The following is a 22,562-nucleotide window of genomic DNA, read 5'->3' on the forward strand; positions in this document are numbered from 1 at the left end:
GCAAAACAAGACATATCCCCCTGTGAACCCCATGATCTTGCAAAAATCCAGCTGCCTCTCAAGCCACAACAAATAGATCTGTCAAAAGAAATACTGAATGCGGCGATGTCCATTCGATTAAGTATCCTGGTTATGAGCCTTACTGAGCTGCCGTTTTATCCGAGTTGCAGACTGATGCAAGCACCTATTTGTGCAGACACCTGCACTGCTCAGAATGCTTCGCTTAATTTAATTCAACTGTGGCTATTATCCTGATTTGCTCCACTGTGCATGTTGAGGAGAAAAGGCGCCTTGTAACCTTTCTCCACGGACTTGAACGGATTAGCATTTGAGTAACGTCTCCCATTTAAATGACAGCGTACTCTATATTTAACTACAGGCACAAATCACCTTCTTAACTTAATCCAAACGAGACCATTGCTTTTGTTACATCACTCTGCTGAACGTGTATTTCTTTGGGAGTGCTGCAGCTAACATATCCCGTTGTTAAGATCAATTTATCACTTGACCCCGTTAGAGCTGGAAGTTACTGTCACGGTTTGCGTTGCTGCACTGCATTCCTGCTCACATCCTCGAATGCTTTTGATTGGACTGCGGTAGCAATAGCAAACCTTCACAATGAAAAAACAGACGGATTGATGTGTAAACTAATCCGCTAGCTGCGGAGGAAATACTCTGCGTTGAGCTTCTTCTGCTCGGGAGGCAGGGAGGGGAGAGATGCAGAAGGAGCCGAACGTGATCGTGCCCTGCATATTAACAGAGGTTCATCTGTTCGGTAGACGGAGTCGTCTTTTTTTTCTTTTTTTTTTGCAATTGCAGAGGAATGATTTCCCTCCTGGACAGAAAAATAACACTGAAAGATCAGTGTGTCTGTCTGCAGATGTATGGAGATAGAAGTTATTTATATACTTATAGTCATAGTTTTTCTTTATTTTGGACAGCCGAGCCCTGATACTGACCTGAAGGGGTTACACAACCGTCGTAAAAATGAAGCACTTCGCTCTCCTTCGCTCCTTTCCAAGAATTTTCTTCTTTCTCATTTCTTTGTAGCGGGTGATTGATGAGCGGGCTGTTTCTCAGACCCTCTCAGACAGGGGGAGAAAGGGAGAGAATGATAGGGAGGGATGTGTGCGTCTGTTTGTACACTGGAAATTCGTTGCATAAGAGCTTAGCTCATTACCACAGCGTGATGGAAAGGCATGCTCATATGTCAGTGTCATTGCGATAACGTCTTTGTCATTTGGACACCTCTGCGGTGTCGCCATCGTGGTTTGCGGCTTTGTTCGTATCACTGTTGTCGATGGCGGTGCCCGTGTAAGATTCAGTTGAAATGAGCTGATGTGAACAGTTTGAGAATTTTGAAAATGTTTCCGCGAGTTGATGTCTTTTTACTCTGACCTTATCGGGTTTGCAAATAAATGATATTGCCTCTTGTGTTTGACAGCTATAAATTTACGCAGTATAAATCGGTAGCTGTTTTACCACTGTGCTTTTATGATGCCATGCCATTAAACCCTATCCACATTAAGCGTTTCATTCTACGCCCATTACTTATTAGCTGGACAGTTGGTGGTTAGTGGACGTTTCATGCTCAGATGTTTCCGGGTGAAACAAGCAAAGCAAATATTTATAGTGTGTGGATGGAGCCAGCCTTTCTCGCTGGCAAACAAATTGTCAACACTCCATCGGGGTTCACCTGATACCCCCAACCTTGCTATCAGCATGGTGGTAGGAACCAAAGTCATGGACAGTGTTTCATCACAGGGAATGTTTGTGTAACTCTGTCTTTGTCCACCTACCCTATCAGTCACTCTGACTGGTTGTCTCCTCAGTTGAGTTGCCTCAAAGCTGAGCTTACTTGAAGGTAGAACCCACCCACTTTTCATCACCATTTATTTATTTTTTACTTATCATTGTTACGTCGCATCTTGTCTCTTCTTGTCTCTTCTTTTACGTAGCCCCCGTTTGCCCTCGTATCTAGATGGGTTTCACCAGGTTTTTGTCAATCCAAATATAGTTCTAAGTAGTTTCAAACTACAGCAGTAGCTTAAAGAATCAGGTTGCACCAGAATAAAACTGACAAGATTCTCTAGTGTGTACACTGGTTGCTAGGAAACGTCTGTAGTAGGATCAGCATAGGATAGTAGGATAGCATTCAACAGTGTAAACAGGAAGTTCTTGGAGCGTTGCAGACTTTCGATGCAAATTCAGGTTATAACATTTTATTGGTGATGTTATATTCAACGTATTCTGTCGGTATTAAGATACATGGATCAGGCATAACATTATGACCACCTTCCAAATATGGTGTAGGTCTCCCTTGTGTCTCCAAAACAGTTGTGACTCATCAGAGAATGGACATGGCCCTTCTGGGGGTGTCCTGTGGTGTCTGGGAACAGTATTTTGTTGGTGGGGGGTCCTATGGGTTGAGGGGAGGGGCCTCTGTGGACCATCCCACAGATACTTGATCAGTTTGGGATCTAGTGAATATTTTTTTTTAGGTGTTTTATTTATTTTTTTATTTTTGTGTGTGTGCCTGTGTCAGGCTGCATCCTGCTGGGAATGGCTGCTGCCATCAAGGAGTGTCATTGCTATGGGGTGGGGGTGCCTGGTCTGGTCTAGGTGTGTGCTACATGTCTAAGTAACATGCACATGAATGAATGCCAGGTGCAGAAGTTTCCCAGCAGAACAAGATGGTTGATGTTATTTACTTCGGATGTCAGTGGTTTTACTGTTGTGGCTCATCGGTGTATATTAATATCTAAAATGACCAATATGATGTTAGCTCTGTTACTATAGTATTTAAAGACCGCTAACACCAATGGAGGAACTTGATTGTGTGGCGCAAATAAATTTAACTTACTGAATCTGTGTCTCAGTAAAATACTTGTAGGTTATTAATTAGGTTGTATCTTGAAGTTCATGGCAGAGATCTGGGGTAAAACAAAGTTGATATGAGGACAGATGAGAAACTGAAGGGTGAATGGTACAGTAAATATCCATGTCTGGCTAAATTGCTACTAATCTGATTGTATTTGATGCCTTTTTGGACTTATACTGTAGGGATGTGTTCCTTAATCTTATAAATTAACTGGAATCTAAACTATAGCTGCAGCCAACTTGAAACAAGCCAGCATTTCCCTATTAAAGATACAGCATCTCCACACTGGTGTCTTTATTAGTTATACAAGCTGCCACAGAAAGGGCTGTATTTGTGTGTGTCAGCAGTTGTGTAGACTCAAATAAGATATCGAAAAGCTGCCAGCTGACTGCCAGGCCTTGTCTGGCATTAGGTCACATTTCACCATCCCCCTGCCCGCCGACTCTAGAGTGTCAGTCAGGTGCCCTAAGAGGGTTAAAGAGGGTTGGAGGTTTCCATCCAGACTGGCTGGCTGACGTCCCGGCGGTTTCAGAATAGCTGGCGCGGCCCTCTGATCTGCAAGTTTCTCACCGAAGAACAAAAAGCAAACACTTCATCAAAGACTGACCTCAAAAAGTCGCTTTATCTCCAAATAAAATTTTAAGCGTCGGACATGAGCTTCTATTGTGGTGGTCGCGGTGGTGGTGGTGAGCTCATGTTTTAATTGAAAGTGTTGAAATGGGGCCAGAATTGACAGGCCTGGTCTGCTTTACGAGTCTCCGGTGTCATAAACAAGCTGCCGTGCCAAGCATTTACCCGACTCGGAGCTCTCTATACCCGCTGGCACGGATTCAGGCGGCGTCAAGCCAAGGGAAATCTAGAGCTTAGTTTTGGGAAAAGACCCGCTCGCTGTGTATGCTGCGCATGTAGACGGCCGGGGCAAGTGCTGGTTGAGTCATTGGGACGATTTCTCTTGGAAATAGAAGACAACATGCTTTATTGTCATTGCGGAACGCAGGTTGTAGAACGAGATTTGGTTTTCAGCTCTGAAAGATGCTCAGTATCAACAGTAAAAGAGCAGTATAAATATAAATAGATAGATCATTCAGTATATCAGAGTATACCTTAAATTTAGCTTGTTGGTTTGCGTCTTTATGACTTCCCCTTTTACGATATATAGAGCTGAGGACAATGGCAAAACATAAATAAATACACATACCAGCTCTTCACTGATTAAATTCAACTTCCTGCCCTTTGTTTGTACTCATGCTCGCCAGCAAAACGAGCTTTATGTCAGGGGAAAAAAAACTCCAGTTTCTCCAGAATCTGCACTAGATTAAGAACACACATCTTTCCAAGCACTGTCATGTGGAGTTGGTTCAAAGATTTACCAGGATGCTCATCATCATCATTACTCTGGTGTTGGCTTTGTGTTTGTATAATGTTGCAATTTCCTCTTCTCCTTTTTTTTCCCTTTTTTTTTTTTAAATTGTGAGAGGGAGGGCACACTTTGTGACTGTTTGTCCGTCTGTCTGTAGTCATCCAGGGCTCCGTTCGGTTATGTCATCCGACAATGTAAGTCATGATGTCATTCAAACTCTGCAAAACAATCATTTCACATCTGGGTCTTCACAAAGGTTTCCCAGAGAAGCAGAAGTGCCATTAAGTAAAGCCGAAATTTGGCCACAATGAGCCGGATTAGCTTTCAAACAGCCATTCAGTGTAATTTATTATAAAAAGGAAAGACAAGAGGAACATTATGACCACCTTCCCAATATTGTGTAGGTCTGTATTGTGCTTCTAAAACAGTTGTGACTCATCAGAGAATGGACATGGGCCTTCTGAGGGTGTCCTGTGGTGTCTGGCAACAGGATGTTAGTGGGTTGAGGGGAAGGGCCTCTGTGGATCATCCCACAGATACTTGATCAGTTTGGGTTCAAGTGAATTTGGAGGCCAGGTCAACACCTTGAGCTGTTCCTAAAGCATTTTTGTGTGTGTGCCTGTGTCAGGCTGCATCCTGCTGGGGATGGCTGCTGCCATCAAGGAGTGTCATTGCTATGGGGTGAGGGTGTCTGGTCTGGTCTAGGTGGGTGCTACATGTCTAAGTAACATCCACACCAATGAATGCCAGGTCCAAAAGTTTCCCAGCAGAACACTGAATTGTCACCAGATGGTCAATGTTATTTACTTCTCTTGTCAGTGGTTTTAATGTTGTGGCTGATCGGTGTATATTTTCATTTGTATATTAAGCTTGACCTTTTTCTTAAAAACACATGTGTTCAAACACATGTATCAGGCTCCAAATAAAGATTAGTTTGTAAGTTTTGGATTAATCTGATTAATCACATTTGATTGATTGATTGTTTTTTAAAAAAAAATTACATATAGTTATACCAAAGAAGTTTCATTTAAACTTGTGTTGGATAAAACTGTGTGTGTGTGTGTTTGGCTTTGTAAGTGTGCAACATACACACACACCCACACACCCACCACCCCACACACACACACACACACACACACACACACACATTGCTACGCACTTCCCTCTTTTAGGAAAAGAGAATAGCTCTTCATAGAAAGCGGTTTAATTGATTTCAGTTAAGTTTTCTCCTTCCTGTTTCACTTGTAAAAAACAAGCCGGTTCTTGCTAATAGGATAGGATTTTTTTTCTTCTTCTTCTTCCTTCGTGCGGTTCAACTTTTAAACGTCTGCCCTGAAGTAATATTTCACCCTCTGTTAGCGAATGTTACACTGAACTTCCACAGATGTGTCAATCTATCACTCAGCTTTGTGACGACTGAAGGCAGAGCAAATGAATACCTTGTGGTGTTTTTTTTGTTTTTTTTTTCGTGCCACTTCAGCCCTACGTGACTCCGCTCCACTTGTTGTTTTGGCCTCTTCGTTTTTACTGGAGTCCGACTCCATGCCGCGTTTTGGCTGCGGCTTGCCACAGAGAGCGAGAGCAGGTTCAGAAAGCTGGAAGCATGCACTCTGCAAGTATTTGAATTATGCCATTGACGTCAGCACAGTCATAAAGTAGACGGCTGCCCTTCCCCTGAAGTATTCCCTTGCCAGCAGGCCTGTTCAGCTCTGTGCAGATGGATTCAAACGCTCTATGCTTCACAGACAGGCCCTTTTGTTTGGGTATTTGGGAAGCTTTGGGACTCGCCAAAAAAACACCAACTGCGTCGTCTTTGTGGAAAAGCACGGAATGGCGTCTTTTGAAAATTAAGCTAACGATAAAATAGACCACATCAGTGAAAATCCTCCTGATTATTATCAACAACGAAGCAAAACAACCAAATCAGGGTTAGTGTATCATTATTCTGTGGCAACGTGGCTGATTTTCTTGGCAGAGTTCGGATCCAGATTGTCTCTTCTGAAACCAAGAATGCCACATGCCTATTTAGCTGTTACTCTGGGGTGGGGGGAGGGGTCGGGGGTGGGGGGGGGAGGCTTGTATTTAATCTTGATTCAATCAGGAAGTTTCATTTATCCAATATGGACACACACAATCAATCTTCTCTTGCATGCTGACCTGTGCCAATAGTCTTTATTGGCTCAATTTGATTTTCTTATGTGGTCTGGGAGGCGCACATAAACACACACAGACTCAGACACGCCGACTTGGACCACGCTTACCCGTCATAAGGAGGCATGCCGTTTGAGGTCATTTGGGGTTTGTTTCAGCTGGTCTTCATATGTTACTAGAGACACTGATCCTCCGTCGCACGCAAACCCCTTCGTCACAGAAACCCCCTCCGGTCGCCTTTCCTTCCCCGGCTCGTCAAGTCTGCTCCGTCTCGACCTGAGCCAGCCAGGCTTCGGCTGCGTTTCAAGTTCCTGTGCGCTAAATATGGTCAAGATAATGTTAATGAGACCGTCATGTTTTTCTTGACAACAGCTCAGCAGCAGCTGGAAAAGTGTTGAAAACGATTTCTTGCTTGGCCCCGGGAAAATGTTATTCAGATTTCAAAGCCAAGAAACGGGAGAGGCATGAGAGATGAAGAGGGTCTGTCTAGTCAGGGGCCATATTGCTTCACGGGTGTTGATTATTTGAAATTGGACCCTGATTTTGGAGGCTCAGAGAAGCTGCTCCTTCCATATTTTCTGGGCGTGTAATGACTGCGCGGATAGCACCTGGAGAAAAGGCTGTGCATCCTAACTACGGGATTTTGTCTAGTTTCTCTCACCGGATTATGTGGTTACGCCAACATCTCTGTATCCATGAAGGATTCTTTCTTCTGCAAGACATTAATGCAGTTCTGTGTCTGAGGCTCCCCTCCTCGTCTCCTCTGCTCTTTGACCCGTCCTGTGACATGGGTGCGTGACAGTAAAGCACTGTGTCTCATGGGAACATCTGAGGTAGAACTCCAAATTCCTAAAATTACATAATCCCTATTCATGAAGGTGCAGCTCACTCTATTTCCCAAGCTCAGATCTCACCCTGCTGAAAGCATGCCGCCATGTTAACACAGAATAAAATCCCAATTACCCTGAACGCCTAAACGTCCATGTCTCCGTTTATGGTGTTGCTGTTTCTCACTAAGTTTGTTTTGTTGCTTGATATTCAGAAGAATAATTTGTCATCTGCTGGGAAGAAGTGTACTGACATTCTTGACAGCAATTAGATGATCAGAACAATATGGCTTTTCACTACAGCCAGCAGCTGGTTAGCTTAACGCAGAGGAAAGTCTGGATCTGTCTGGAACATTAGTTGATTGTATGTTTTTCTCATGCACAAAGCAGAATCTTTCATTTTAATGCTTTCCAAATCCATATACTCCTGTTACATAATCCTCACATATCACTGGGGAATGCTCAATATGTTGTCAATTCAGCGTCTGAAGCAAAAGGCTTCAGACCACATGGCGTAAATAAGAAATATCACTTGGATTATCTTTAAAGGAAGGAACAGCACATACATAAATGCCTGAATATGCAGGAAACTCAAAAAGGGGATGAAATTCATAAGAATTGTTATGATCATCTAACTGCGTAGAAACTGAGACCAGTCCACCAGCAGCAGCTTTGATGATTTTCTCCCATCAATCCACCCCTGCACCAACAGTAACACTCTGTAGCTCCGACTCTAGTCACTGCTTTGAAACTTGAAAGACAAAAAAAAAAAAAAAGAGCAGCATCAACAGTGACAGAAGTCTGGCTAAGCAGGCTTCACGGTCTCTCTGATCCATGCTAATCAACCCAGAGGGGTGAGTGCCAGTCGGCGCTACAATGAGGCCCATTCAGGCCGGTCGGTGCTGTCACTTCCAATGTGGGAGTTCAGCTCAGGTAACGCAGACAGTCCTCGGCCTGTTGCTGCTGCTGTGTTTGTGCGTTTGAACGTATAGGAGACGTGAGCGAGGCAGCGTGGTGAGACGAAGCAAAGCATACGTGAGAGTTGGTTAGAGTCGAAGCAGATTGAGTGATAGTCGCAGGCCTTCTGTGCAGAGCAGCTGATCGGATAATCAGCCTCTTTGACATGCATACGTTTTATCTGAGAGGAAACAATAGATGCAGATACTAAACTGCGGCGATATTTTTGCTTACGTCAGAACATGCAGTGAATGCTGTATGTAAGACTCTGAGACAGACCTCTCGGATCTCAGCTCTCTCCTCACCGTGCTCTCCTCGCGTGCACCTCCAACATGCGCATCACCCTCTGCCGGGACAACATGCACGAGTGTGAATCATGTGCATGTTTGCCACAGTCTAATGTGCAAAGCATGACTTTGTGTGAGAAAAAAATATAGTCTGCAGTTAAGTAAAACAAGATAAGCAGATCATGGTTAGAAAACTTGGGTTTCTGTTTGGACTGAGAGCCAATTCGGAACAGATTTTAAAATATGTGTCATACTGTTACTAGAGTCTGAGCCGTTTGTAGGACTAGAGGAATAAAAAAAAAAAGGAGTTGTTTTAGTTTTTCAGTCGTTAAAAGTGTCTGCTTTTCTGTGTTTCATGCCAATGTTTAATATATAATTAATATTTTATGCATTTAATTCTACAAACAGACAGCACAGTGGTGTGGTAGTCTGGGTTCGAGTCCATCAGCCAACTGGGGCCTTTCTGTGTGGAGTTTCCATGTTCTCCCTGTGTCTGTGTGGGTTCTCTCCAGGTACTCCAGCTTCCTCCCACCGTCCAAAGACATGCTGGTTAGGTTCATTGGTGATTCTAAATTGGCCGTAGGTGTGAGTGTGAATGGTTGTCTGTCTCTCTGTGTTAGCCCTGAGATAGACTAGAGACCTGGGTGTACCCTGTCTCTCGCCCGGTTACAAAAAATGAATGAACGAATGAATTCTACAAACAAAATGGGCAATTGGTAAAAAAAAAAAAATAAAATAATAATAATTTAAGTGTATAGTAAAAGCAGAAATGAATACTCTAGGCCTCACTTAGGGAGCAGTACTGTAAAATATCCCAAGCACACAGAAACAAAACTGCCTTTCTGTCTTACAAGCCAACTGCCAAAAAACCTTCAGTTTTCAGGTCACACCTGGATTCAGACGTCTTGATTAACTCAGCAGAGACTCTCCGCTGTTATTCCAGTAATTCGACAGGGGATCTGGTGCTGCTCTCCACCCTTTGGGAGTCTTTGGAGTGCTACCGAGATTTATCGTCTTCTGTGCTCCTTTGTCACTGACTTCCATAGTAAATCTGGCAGGAATGTGTACATTATGGGGAGAAACAGGGAACACTATGTCCTAGAAGGAGGGGGGGCAGCAGTAAAGGGGGTCTAGAGCACGCCTGTTACATGTGATCCGGTCAAAGCTGTTTTTTGTTAGATGCTTTGTGGTGTGCGTTGACTAGGAGTTGAACCGACTAACCCACTAGTCGACTTTACTGCTATGCCGTGACGGTTTAAGCAGGAAGTCGACTAGTCGCCGATCACGTGACAATAACAACAGGGACGAGGAGCCCAGTGTGTCATATCAACAAACTAGCAGCGGTTCATCAAGTGTGTGGAAGTGTTGGAAATACGTCACTAAAGATGAAGCCCATTTCTACCGTGACATGCAGAATATGTAAGTCAGTCCTGAAATACAACAAAAGTACTACTGCATTACACACTCGTCTGAAAAGGTATCCGCTAACTAACACTATGAACGGTCCAAATCCACTGGACAGCAGTCAGTAAATAACTTCACCAAACGTCCTGCGGTAGCAGAGAGAAGGAGGCTGCACACCAGTAATTTGCTGGTGAATTTCATTGTCTAAAGTTATTAGACCTTTAGCTGATATACGCGGAAAAGGTTTTGACGATATCCTTTTTTTTAATCTCGGCTACATATTATACAACACGCTGTTAAACGTGAAGGTGCCAATTTATATAAAGTACACATATCCGCACAGTATTGAGAAGTACACGTGTTTATGTTCAGTTCTGTTGTGTTTTATTAGTTAGCATTGTTGCCGTGGTTGTAAGTGTTGTTTTTTTTTTTCGGTTTATGGTTGATGTGGGCTTTCGGCCAACAGCAGCCCGTGTTCAAGCCTCAATTACTTTGCAGAAAATCCTCTGTAGACTCTTTTCACAATATGTGTTCAGGTCAAGATTGATTTCATTGCTGCAAAGCATTACTTTCTACTGCGTTTTAATGTGTGACGTCATCGAATAGTCGACATCGACTCGACTTTCACCATAGTAGTCGACTTTGAAAAATCCGAAGTCGTTCAACCCCGAGCGCTGACTATATGTCGGTTTAAATCCAAAAAGGCGTTTAAAGAAAGGCAACTGGAGTTGTATAGTTTCTCGAAGACGTTTCGCCACTCATCCGAGTAGCTTCTTCACTTCTAAGGGACTGTTGAGAAGTTGAGGTTTGAATAGGAACATCTTTGATGGTCCCTGTCCTCTTTCCCTGTGAATGGTGCTTTAACAACCCTTTGCCAGTCAGAGGCTCTCTCAAGGTGTGAATGGGGTTGAAACTTCTTGGATCGGAAGTCAGAAGGACTTTATTGCAAATGGATTGCTGATTATATCTCAGTCCACCTCCTCTGTTTAGAGAAGGTTTTTTTCCCAACCTGACTATAGATGGCTTCCTTTACTCCTCTTTCAAACCATCTGTCTTCTTTGTCAGTATAAAGAAAGACACGCAAAGCTGAGTGTGAACATGCACGACGGGATATCCTACCAAGCGGAACCGCATTGTGCTTTGTGCAGTGCTGTTGCACACATTTCCTGAATGCTCATAAAACCACTCTTAATTTTTTGCAAATGTGATTAAATTTATTCATTCGGTATGAATTCTAAAGAATATGTACAGAATTGATTATTGATTGTTATTTTTCCGATTTAACGTCAGAGGCCTAACGCAGATTAAATCACAGATTAAATCACAGATTAAATCACTGATTAAAGCACTGATTAAAGCATGTGTCTTTTTTCAGAGACATGAAAGCTCTCTCTTCATGCATTGGTGACAAAAGTGGAAGTTTTGACACATCAGAGACAAGCATGACAACAGACTCTACTATTACAACATAAGAATTCTTAATCTCTGAGACAGCATCCTAAAAATGGCCCAGTGCTGCTTCTGGGAGAGCCACCACATTAGAAAAGGCACCCGAGTTTTTACCGACACTCCGTCCCAGAACGACACATTTACCCGTAATGGCTCCAATTAAAGCCTTTTCCACTATTGCAACAGAAACTCCAGTCAGTATTTCTCCTGTTTATAATCCGCGACCACAAGGCGAGTGAAACTTCAGTACCATCTATTGAGACGTAATTTGTAACGCCGCCTCCCTGTAAATCACACAAATGGTCTCTAATGAAACACAGGCTCATGATGTCATTTTTGTTGCTTCTCAGAACCCGGCTTACAGAAATCATTGAATCAATAAATGCCTCAGGCTCATGTAACAAGCCCCCAACACCACAAACTCAGCCACCACTGCCGCTGCCGCCATCCTCCCCTTTGTTCTTCTTCTTGTCAGTGACATACGTGTGCATGTAATCGAGCTTGCAGTGGAAGACTGGAGCTGCAGCATCTCCCCCCAACCCCTCTCGACATACCATCTCTGGTCTTTGTTAGGAAGTGTTGCAAAACCGCACGGTGGGTTTCAGATCAACAACGCTCTCTGTTTCTTGTAAAGCAGATGCAAAAAACGCTAAAGAATCTCTCTCTCTCTCTTTGTCTCTCTGTCATTTACCAACCTGGCACCGCTGCCAGCCTACCCACGTCAGAGTTTGTTTTGTTTCTTCGTGTGTGGTCTTTTTACGCCAGTTCTTTGAAAATGTGGCACGTCACCCTCCAAAACCAGGATGTTTACATGGTCGATTGCTTGGCCAGTAAATTCAAACTAAGAATTAGTAAGAGGCGAAGACCAAAAGACACATGAGCGCGTGTCTCAATGCCTGTGGGTCACCGCCGCGCCGTCATTAAGGCAATCTTGTCCGACGATAATGCGCCGCAGCCCTCCTGCTCTGCTGCGTCGACCATCACCGGCAGGAAGCTGCCTGCGTCCCCACTAGAGAGGACAACAGCTGTCTCAGATTCCTGTATTCAGGCACAGAAAGCTGCAGTGATTGTGGTCTCCTTTGGGACAAGTGGCCCTGACGTAACCTCATTTGGGTGTGGGTGCACCTGCTGCAGAGAATAAATCCCCTATAAAGTCAATAACTCAACAAAATATATATGTTTTTTGTTTTGTTTTTTTTAGATGGAAGTGAATGGTGTTTTAAATTAAACTGTAAAAAAATATTACCTGAGATCAAACTATATCATTTTAATCTCTTGCAGCTGCTATTTTGGGTCTGCATTTCTCAGTAATATTGCTGTTTTTGTATATTTTTTTTTTATCGGGCAGGAAGCATCACGCTGGTGGGCCCTTACTGAACTGAACTGAACATTGATTTGAAACAAACACAGAACGCGCTGACCTCATATCCCTCCCTAACCCTCGCTTGCCTCTGCAGCCCGACGGGCCCTGCGCCTCTCAGCTGGAAAGTACATGTGTTGATGTTGACGTGTGTGCGTGTGTGTGTGTGTGAGCGCACTAATGAGAGCAAACATGTGTGTGTGTGCTGGTGTGTGCGCCTGGGCTGTCCACGTTCATCCGTGTGTGTGTGTTTTCCAAACTGCCCCTGTAGGACACACACACACACACACACACACACACTGTGGGTCTGAGCGCTGATCAGAAAGACCCTTGTGTCAGGGTGGAGGCGGTGGAAATCCCCTCTTATATATTGCATTGTTAGTGTGTGTGTGTGTGTGTGTGTTAGTAGATGCTTGGATTTTGAGCCCATCCAAGTCTTCTCTAGCAACCATGCTTCTTCCAGCTTAAATATAATCGCTAATATTTGCCGCAAATCACGAAGGGACTTTTGAACGGAATTGCTAAATACCTTTTTAGCTTTGCGAAACTTTTATCTTTCATTTGCAGAAACCGTTGCAAGTCAAAAAGGCATCGGTGTGAAAAATAATCCGCCTCCAGAGTTTGCGTATAGCCCGTTTCACGAAACCTATCGCTCCAATTTGACTAATCTTCTTGTATTTGATCGCCCTCGAGACGTGTTTACAGTTTCGATGATCCTGTTTGTACTTCATTATCTGGTCTCACTGTCCGACCGTGTTCTTGTTTTAACCTAGTTTATGAATTCGCCGTCAAGCCGGCTTTGTTATTCCACCTCTAAAGAGAACGGCGCTCTCAAAATATAGCTAAAATAACAGCTTTAATCAAGTTTAGGATTTATGTTATTTGACTCCACTAATGATGCTGACTGAGGTTGACTTCTCTTTTAGTTTTGTTTCTTATAGTTGAGGCCTTTATTGTTATATTGTTGAGGAATCCATGTCAAGTGCTTCGGCTTTAAGCGCATAAATCTTTTCTTTTATTTGACTGCTGGTAAACTGGGTTCACTGGTGGTATTGGCCTTCCTTGCCAGCAGGCCACGGATCAGAGTAACACTGTTATACAAGCGTTTTAGTTAAGTGGATCTGGCACCTACCTAGGTATTGGGTTTAGTGTGTGGGGACCCACAAGAAGTTGGCCCTGTGAACGGTTTTGGGTCTCGACTCACTGAACCAGATTTAAAGACCCAGTTTTGAGATGAAATTCCTGGAGGTGCTTAAGGATCCAATCTGGCCGTCGAGTTTTCTCCCTGACGCAGCCTCACTTCCACAAACAGACCTAAACACATCTGTGTTTGTGTTGCCTGTGAGCGTCTTTGTTGATCAGTGCACACATTATAAAAATATACCCACTGACAAAATGCACCAATCAGGCATAACATTATGACCATGTCCTAATATTGTGTAGGTCTACTTGATCAGTTTGGGATCTAGTGAATTTGGAGACCAGGTCAACACCTTTTGCTGTTCTTCATGTTTTTTTTTTAGTTGTTCCTAAACCGTCTTTGTGTGTGTGCCTGTGTCAGGCTGAATCCTGCTGGGGATGGCTGCTGCCATCGAGGAGTGTCATTGCTATGGGGTGGGGGTTCCTGGTCTGGTCTAGGTAACATCCAGGTCCAGGTCCAGATGTTCCCAGCAGAACATTGGGCCTTTGAGTAAGGCATCAGGCTTCTGAGGGCAATCATTTGGTGTCTGGTAGTGGGGGCCTTTGGGTCCTGTGAGTTCAGGGGAGGGGCCTCTGTGGATCAGATTTGTTCGAGGAGTTTGGATGCCGGGTCAGTGTTTTTGATCCGTTCCTGAAAACATTTTGTGACGAGGCAGGCCGCTGCCATGAGGGACTGTCGTTGACGTGGGGGCTGAGCCTAGCTGGTCAACAACAACAACGTTTAGGTGCGGGCGGTACATGACAAAGTACATCCACGTAAATGCTAGGACCAAAGGTTTTTCCAGCAGAACATTTACCTCACCTGCCAGTAGTTTTAATCTTAGGGATGAATGGTGCATTTCCATTCAGTGTTATGCACCAAACATATATGCTTTTCCTTTGCCTTGGTGGAGTGCAGCTCTTGGCTCATCACTAACAGTAAAGCTTTGTGATGTACCTTAATCCAAACTTCCAGAAATCTTCGAATGTAGTTGCGCTTCTGTTGTGCCGATGTTCTTCTTCCTTTGTTGTCTAAGATGTTCTCCTGCAGGCTGGAACACTTTGCTCTGTACAAAAAAAAATCCCGCCCACATTTAATTTTTCATAGAATTATGTAATTACAGCACAGGTCAAAGTTTCTTTTAGTCGTTTTTTTTTTCTTTTTCTCTGCAGAGGATGGCGAAATTGCCTAGGTCAACAAACAGTGAGGCGTATCCAAAGCAGCGAGCAGGTTTTCTTGCTCCAGTTTAAAAGTTCGAACGGGAAATCTCTTACAGGAAAAAAAGGACTTTTCTGTACCCTTCGAAAAACACCAACCACCTCAAAGATGGTGGAAATACTGGAAAGCAACATCTCGGATGAGCGTAAACCGTTCCAGCATCAGACGCTTGTGGCGTTAAACCAAACACGCGCACAAACACACATACACACACACACACACATACACACACTCCTCTTTCTCCCACACTCCCCTCATCAGAGCGAGGGGAGGCTGTGGGCAGAGTGCCAGGTGCCTCTCGTGTTTGGGAGAGCAAACCGGCTCGTGTCTTTGATGGCGAGGAGATCAGAGCCGGGGACACATTCTACGCGGCTGCGCTAAGGTCACCGCAGTGCACGCCCCCGCAGCCATGTTGTGCTCCGCAGCTAGGAGACCTGGAATATACACACAATGTAGGGGCAGCAGACGTTTACGTGTATGTGTGTGTGTATGTGTTAGTCCAGCCCGAACCAGCCAAGTCATCGCACATCCCCTTTTCTTTCCAAGACGGCCTCTCTCCAACATTTACGTACTGTTGCAGTTGTCTGAAAAACAGTCAAACCACAAGAACAGGGTTGGAGCACCAACTCTTAGATCATGCAAGAATATTTCTGTATTTTGTTTTGTATTGTAGTGTGTAGTGCTCTTCATCATAATAACACTTTAAGATATTTGACTTGCACTTTGTAGATGTGTGTTTATTCCAGTCTTTTAATAACTTCCAACATTTTCTTTATTTTCATCCTTCATTTTTACTTTTTAGCTCAACTTTTACGCTTTACTTGCAGCTGCAGTCACTCTTTGATGCATTTTTCTGCGTGAAAGACCCACAAATGTGCATTAAAAAAGAATGATCCATTGTATAAGAAGATAATCAAGATCTATATTGCAAGATCTGCTGCTGTTCTTGGTGGGAACAAGGAAAATGTACGTTTTGGTGGCCATTTTTAACTCAGAATGATTAACAGATGTAGTAAGACACTGTACACCAATACACGATACACATGCGCTGAAAAAAAAACTATGCCAAATAGCACCTGAAACACGCCATCGCAAACGATCAGTTGCCGGACGAGAAATATTCTGAGCAAACTTCTGTTGAAATTATTACCTAAACCAGTTCCTGTAATTGTATCTCTGAGGTACATTTGTGTCAGTGCTGTGGTCGGCCCTTCATCCTCCCGCGTGCTATCTGCCAAGCAACAACCGCACTTTAAAGCAGCTGTTATCGCTTTTAGCATTTGTTGCGTGTGCGTCTTTGTCATGAGGGGACCCCCCACACACCCACTACAGATACGGGCACGGCTCTTGAATGTTCTAATCTGTCAACAATCACAAGTGATTAAATAATGTTATTTAATCCTTTTTTAAGTGCGTACGCATTAGTGTACGTACGTATGCCCGCAAATCGTAAGACGAGCTTTTTGATCATTGCTGAGGGCCTCAGGCTGAAGAGGGGAGGGGGCGTTGCGCGCACGTAAGCGCAGGGAAAGTGTGCGACAAAGGTCAGGAACTAGTTTTCTGACAGCTGCGAGTTCCACCACAGCTACACCTCCTCACGATGAAGGAGCGCTGTAGCCCCGGTGCCACCACTAGCAACTCCCCCTCTCCTCAGTGGCAGCAGCAGTAGCAGCAGGCACCCCAAGCGGGACCCGTGGGTGGATGTTGCCTAGGAGTGGCCGGGCAGCCCTCGGGCTCCATGTGCGCCGTCTGTTCTGACTGTGTGTCTCTGTGTGCCGGCTGTTTGTTGACAGATGAGGCGTACCAGAAGCTGGCCACGGAGACAATGGAGGAGTTGGACTGGTGTCTGGACCAGCTGGAGACCATCCAGACCTACCGCTCTGTCAGCGACATGGCCTCCAACAAGGTAGGAGAGGCTGCGTCTATTTCTTTTTTATTTATCCTGTTCCACTATTAGTGGAGCCGATGGCGACATGTTTTTGCTGTCCATGGGTGAACTCTCAGATCTGAGCAGCAAAAAGATTTATGCAAGGAGCATTTATCCAGGATAATAAACACATGAACAGTACACAAAATCCAAAGATCCTGCAGCTGGACTTAGCATGACCCCGGCAAAGTAAACAGTATCACTAGTCTGAACGTACAGTCGCAGAGGAGGAGTTAAAAGACTGGATTCAACTGGATGTTACTCATGGGCTGATTTCTGCCCAAACAAACGCGAAGCTCCGTTATTCAGAGAGCGTGTCTCCGTCTTGGGCCCGCTGTGGCCCCGTTTCCATCCGCCCTGTCTTACATGTTTTCACCTTCCACTGGTTATTCTGCGTCACTGATCGTGTGTGATGTGCAGCAAGGTTCAGTTCCTGGTTCTTTATATAAGTAACCTCTTAACCGTGTCACTCAGTGACTTGGCAAGACGCAGCAACATTTGACCCTAAGGTTTATTACTTATTACACTAAGCTTGTATGAAAGGTCAGAAATAAACTTGTTCATGCAAAGAACAAAAAAAAAAAGAAACTTCCTGATGGTGGCGCTGCAACAGCTATCGGAATATGCCAAACATTAACCTTTAATGCTGTGACTATTGTAAGATTATGATCCATTTTAAGCAAAAACCCTTTAATATTAATGTTTTATGCAAAGTAAATGCTGCTATTTGCACACTTTTGCTGCATATGTGGTGCATAATAGTCAAAAAGAAGCGGCGGCTTTAGCACCTCCTCTGATTTCTGTTGCACTTGCTGCTCTTGCACTTCACCTGATTTGCAACTTCTCCACCGTCCGCTGGTTATTCTCCTCCTTCTGTGTCACTGACACTGTGAGTGATGTGCAGCAAGGTATAATTCCTGGTTCTTACATAAAGAGCCCTATATTCAGCTCGTGGGGCTTTCTCTTTTATCAGTTAATATTCCTTGTTTTTGTGTTGAAGGATTAGTGACTTGCACTCTGGCTTTAAGCTTAGTCATTTCTTGTTTGACGCTGTAGCATTTAGCATTACCTTTTAGAAAAAAGCAGTAACGAAAGATGCACATCACACGCACGAACCAACAGCTTCTTACTTTCCCTGGTTAGCTCTGGTCCCACTTCTGTATTGTGTGACGCACTAAACTTTACTGTTCTGTTATCTGAGCCTGCAGACTTTGCATTGAGATTCATTTCATGCGTATCTGAACACGTTTTGCAAATGTTCTAGTGTGAGGATTCATAATACGAGGAAGGAACTGTTTGCTTTTCACAGAGTGTTGTCTGTTTTGTAATAGAGGTTGATAATTAATGCATTTTGTGGCTTGGCATGCGTAGCCTGTAACGGTCAACTAGATCCTTATCAAGCTCTGTAGGACGTCAAACCCTAGTAAAGCGGCGCCTTATACCATCAGCCACAACATTATGACGTCTGACAGGAGAAGTGAGGAGAAGTTCATCACAAGCAATTATGCAGCTTAACAAGATGAAAATACTACATAAATATAATATTAATTAACAAGGAAAATGCTTGTCTTACAGGTCTGTAATTTCCATACAATTATTCTGAATTTTATTATTATTATGAAGACTGTTTTTTGATATACACAGATCAGCTGCAACATTAAAACCACTGACAGGAGAAGTAAATAACGTTGACCATCGCGTGACAATACAATGTTCTGCCAGGAAACTTTTGGACCTGGCATTCATTCATGTGGATGTTACTTAGACATGTAGCACCCACCTAGACCAGACCAGGCACCCCCACCCCATAGCAATGACACTCCTTGATAGCAGCAGCCATCCCCAGCAGGATGCAAACAAAACAAAAACGCTTCAGGAACAACTAAAAAAATAATATGAAGAACAGCACAAGGTGTTGACCTGGCCTCCAAATTCACTAGATCCCAAACTGATCAAGTGTCTGTGGGATGATCCACAGAGGCCCCTCCCCTCATAGGCCACCCGCTAACAACATCCTGTTGCCAGACACCACAGGACACCCTCAGAAGGCCCATGTCCATTCTCTGATAAGTCACAACTGTTTAAGAGGCACAAGGGAGACCTGCACAATATCAGGAAGGTGGTCATAATGTTTTGCCTGATCGGTTGTATGCTGTTATGAAAGCCGGCGACCGATAATTCCATTTTTGTGGTTTTTATGTTTCACCCACTGGCAGCTGTGGGTAACAGAGCCTGAAAAAAAAAAAGTGAGCAGAGAGGAAAAACTTGTTATTCCTCCTAAAACTGGACAACAGGATGCGAAGGATCCCGCAGTGGGTCAAACACAATAAACTAGAGAGGAAGAAGGAGAACATTTATGTGTGTGTGTGTTGGGGGGGGGGGGGGGTTAGATCTTGCAGACCCCTGGGCAGAGTGACTCTCTCTTCCTGTCTCCTTCCTGATCCCCTCTGCTCTCTCTCTCTCTCTCTCTCTCCAGACGACAATAGACATCCCATTGTACCAGTTTGAATGGCTAGTACTTAATAAGTTTATTCATCAAATTGCTTTCGTCTTGTGGACACACGTCCGGAGCCGACAGTCAGAGGGGCCCGGTTGCACTTTAGACACGTGAGGATGATTGAATCAGAGAATAAACACTGTAATCACTGTTTAAACAGAGACATGAGCGCTACGGGTGCGGCCGTGACACCGGTATGACACTGGTGTATTCAAACCAACGGAAATAAATTCATCAGACTTGGAATAAATTAAGTAAACTGTGCAGTCTTCTGTCACACCTTGCGTATACTTCAGTCTTATCCAACACCAGAGTGTGTTTTTAGCCTTTTTGCAATCACAGAAAATTTGGAATCCGCTATTTATAGTGTTGATGGATTTCAGGAGCCTCACAAACTTGCGAAATTCCCAAATATCCCGATTAGGAAATAACGAAGGAATATTTCTGTCCTGCTACGTTTTTTTTTTGTTTGTTTGTTTGTTTCTCTTCCAGAAAGTGTTACAGAAACTTACCCACTGATCTGCCAAGATAATCAGATCATAACACCGTGCAACAACGTGCAAAGCTGTCGGTATGTCCACTTGAGCAGATCGTTCTGATGGAGAGATGCTAAATTATATCGCTGTGGGGTTTTTTCCATTTAAAGTCAACAGAAAATCTAAAAGAAAAATTGTGAAATCAGATTTATTACGCTCTGATAATGAGTTTTTTGGGGGAAAGCGGCTGAGAGTGTTGGTCAGGACGGGTCTGCAGTTGAGCCTGCAGGGCGGCACAATGTGCTTATTGTGCAGTCGGGTCCCTCTGTCTTCAACTTTTGGTCGTGAGTGAATGCGTCCTGACACGTAACCATCTGTGGATGAGACGCTGATAAGGAGCCCTGCGTCAAACCTGTTTGTGGCGTACAGTATGTGTTTATTGCACGTGGTCACGTTGTTTTTACTCTAGAGTGAAGTAAAACACTACACATCCCCCTCTTAGAACAGTCCTGGCTTAATTAATTAGACCGTACCAATCAGCTAACGTGACCCTCCCCCTGCTACCCACCGCATTTCAGATGGAAAAACTCTTATTCAAGCTGACGGGGGGGTATGAAACACGAGCACGAGGGACGGTGAAACCTAAGAAGCTGCCGCCGTACCTCCAAGGTGAAGCACAGAGGACTTGCAGTACGTGACTGTCCTCTCTCCGTTATGTATGGATGGCAGAAATGGGTCAAGGTTTGTTGTGAGTAGGAATATTCTTCTGTGTCAGCGCAGTATATCCTGTGTTGGGTCTAAATAGAGCTAATGTATGAATATGAATTAGTTAGACTTAAACTTGGACGGACTTTTCCGATCCACAAGGGAAGTTGCTTGGGTCGACAAAAAAAACAAAAAAAAAAAATACTAGTAAAAATAAAAATAGGTGTAATAGTTAAAAAAATAATAATAATTAAAATAAAATAAAAAATAAAAATAAAATAATATAAATAAAAAATAATAAAATAAAATAGTATAAATACAATAATAAAATAAAATAATAAATAAAAAAATATAAGCAAAAAAATTAAATTTTATTTATATATAGCGTCAATAACAATACAAATTGTCTCAAGACGCCTTACTAACCCTGGTCCGAAGCCCGGCCTGAAACCCTGAAGGCCGGACAGTGGCATAGAAAAACTCCCCTTTAACAGAAAGAAACCTTGAGCAGAAACCAGCTCGTACCGAGGGACCCATCTGCCTAAGGCCGGCCGGGTAGAGACAGAAAAGAGAGAGAAGAGAGAGGATAGGAGGAACGAGTTAAACATACATCTGTCATAGATGTGTGATGATGATGATACAAAAACAAGATATAGCTGATGATGTTACGTGACAGTTTGAGAATATGAGAGGAATCATGGGCAGGTTGGAGAATTGTTCATTCAGGTTGGAGTGGATAACTGCAGGAGGCCATGGAGACTACAACAGATGTAGTATGGAGACACAACTCCAGGCCTGAGACACTCACAAGAGGATGGAGAAGGAGGGGACACACACGGCTGTTAACATGCTATACAGTAGTAGTACAGATTTTCTGTCTCTGTACATATGTACAGGAAATAGACAGAATATCTGTCTATCTGTCTATCTGTCTGTCTAATATATGATATATTCCTAGTTAACATCTAGGGCTGCTGCTTTTATTATTTCTTCATCTACTCATGGTTTATACCTCATTTGAGTGATGAAACAGAAAGAGGGAAAATTCCCTGTATTTGAGCACAGAGTGACGTCTTTTGTACAAAACTGAAACCCCCCCTCCTAAAAGTATTGAGTTCACTGTGACGTAAGACCCTGAAGAGCAGCCAAGTTTCACTATGGAGAACCTCGGTCATTTATGTTTGTCATTTTGAGAGAGGTAAAAAAAAAAAAAAAAAGAAACGATCAAAACTGTCAAGATCAATTCATTCTTATTATCTGATTGAGAAAAACCGAAACGCGGCAACTGTCATCATTTGACAGTTGATGAATCAATTGATGAATCAATCAGGGCGTACAGGAAGCGCTCTGGTCTTAAAAGTGATCCTTGAGATACTGACCCCCTCATAGCTGTGACTGCCAGCTGCAGGAGCAGGGAACTGCGAGCATAGACGAGCAACGAGGCTAGAGGCAGGACGGCCCCCACGAGGGAGTGTGCATGAGGCAGAAGTCTCTCTCTCTCTCTTTCTCTCTCTCTCTCTCTCTCTCTCTCTAAAACACACACACACTCTCGGTCGTTGCTCCACATGCACAGGGTGTGAGGTAAAGCCTAGTCAGACCTCGCAGCCCAAAGTGAGTCACTAGAGCTGTGGCGTTTCCCGGCGTCAGAGAGCACAGGCTTTGGACCTTTTACTCATGCTTGTAGTCAGACCGAGACAGACACTTAAACGAACGGCAGCCCCGCTCTGATCTGCGCTCCACTCCACGCACAACAACATGGGCGCCTGCTGCTTCAACAAGAAAGAGAGGAAATTAGGGAAGTTGAATGGTTGGAGAAAGGTGAGTTTCTTGAAGTTTATGTTGTTTTAAGTTTTCTGCTGTTTGGCGAGAGGCTCCTGTGAGGC

The 22,562-nt window shown here is 43.8% G+C and overlaps 1 protein-coding gene across 2 annotated transcripts in view; it reads left to right on the forward strand.

Moving 5' to 3' along the window:
• The window catches only part of pde4ba (phosphodiesterase 4B, cAMP-specific a), a gene marked incomplete at its 5' end in the record, with an annotated part of 162,519 nt that overhangs the window by 124,955 nt on the left and 15,002 nt on the right, over window positions 1–22,562 (forward strand). For both annotated transcript variants that reach the window (XM_084548893.1, XM_084548894.1), the window contains one exon: window positions 16,868–16,980. In XM_084548893.1, the coding sequence (XP_084405019.1) occupies window positions 16,868–16,980 (113 nt within the window). The remainder of the gene's footprint in view (window positions 1–16,867; window positions 16,981–22,562) is intronic.

The sequence above is a fragment of the Chelon labrosus genome (genome assembly GCF_963514085.1).
Source record: "Chelon labrosus genome assembly, chromosome: 7".
Lineage (NCBI taxonomy): Eukaryota > Metazoa > Chordata > Actinopteri > Mugiliformes > Mugilidae > Chelon > Chelon labrosus.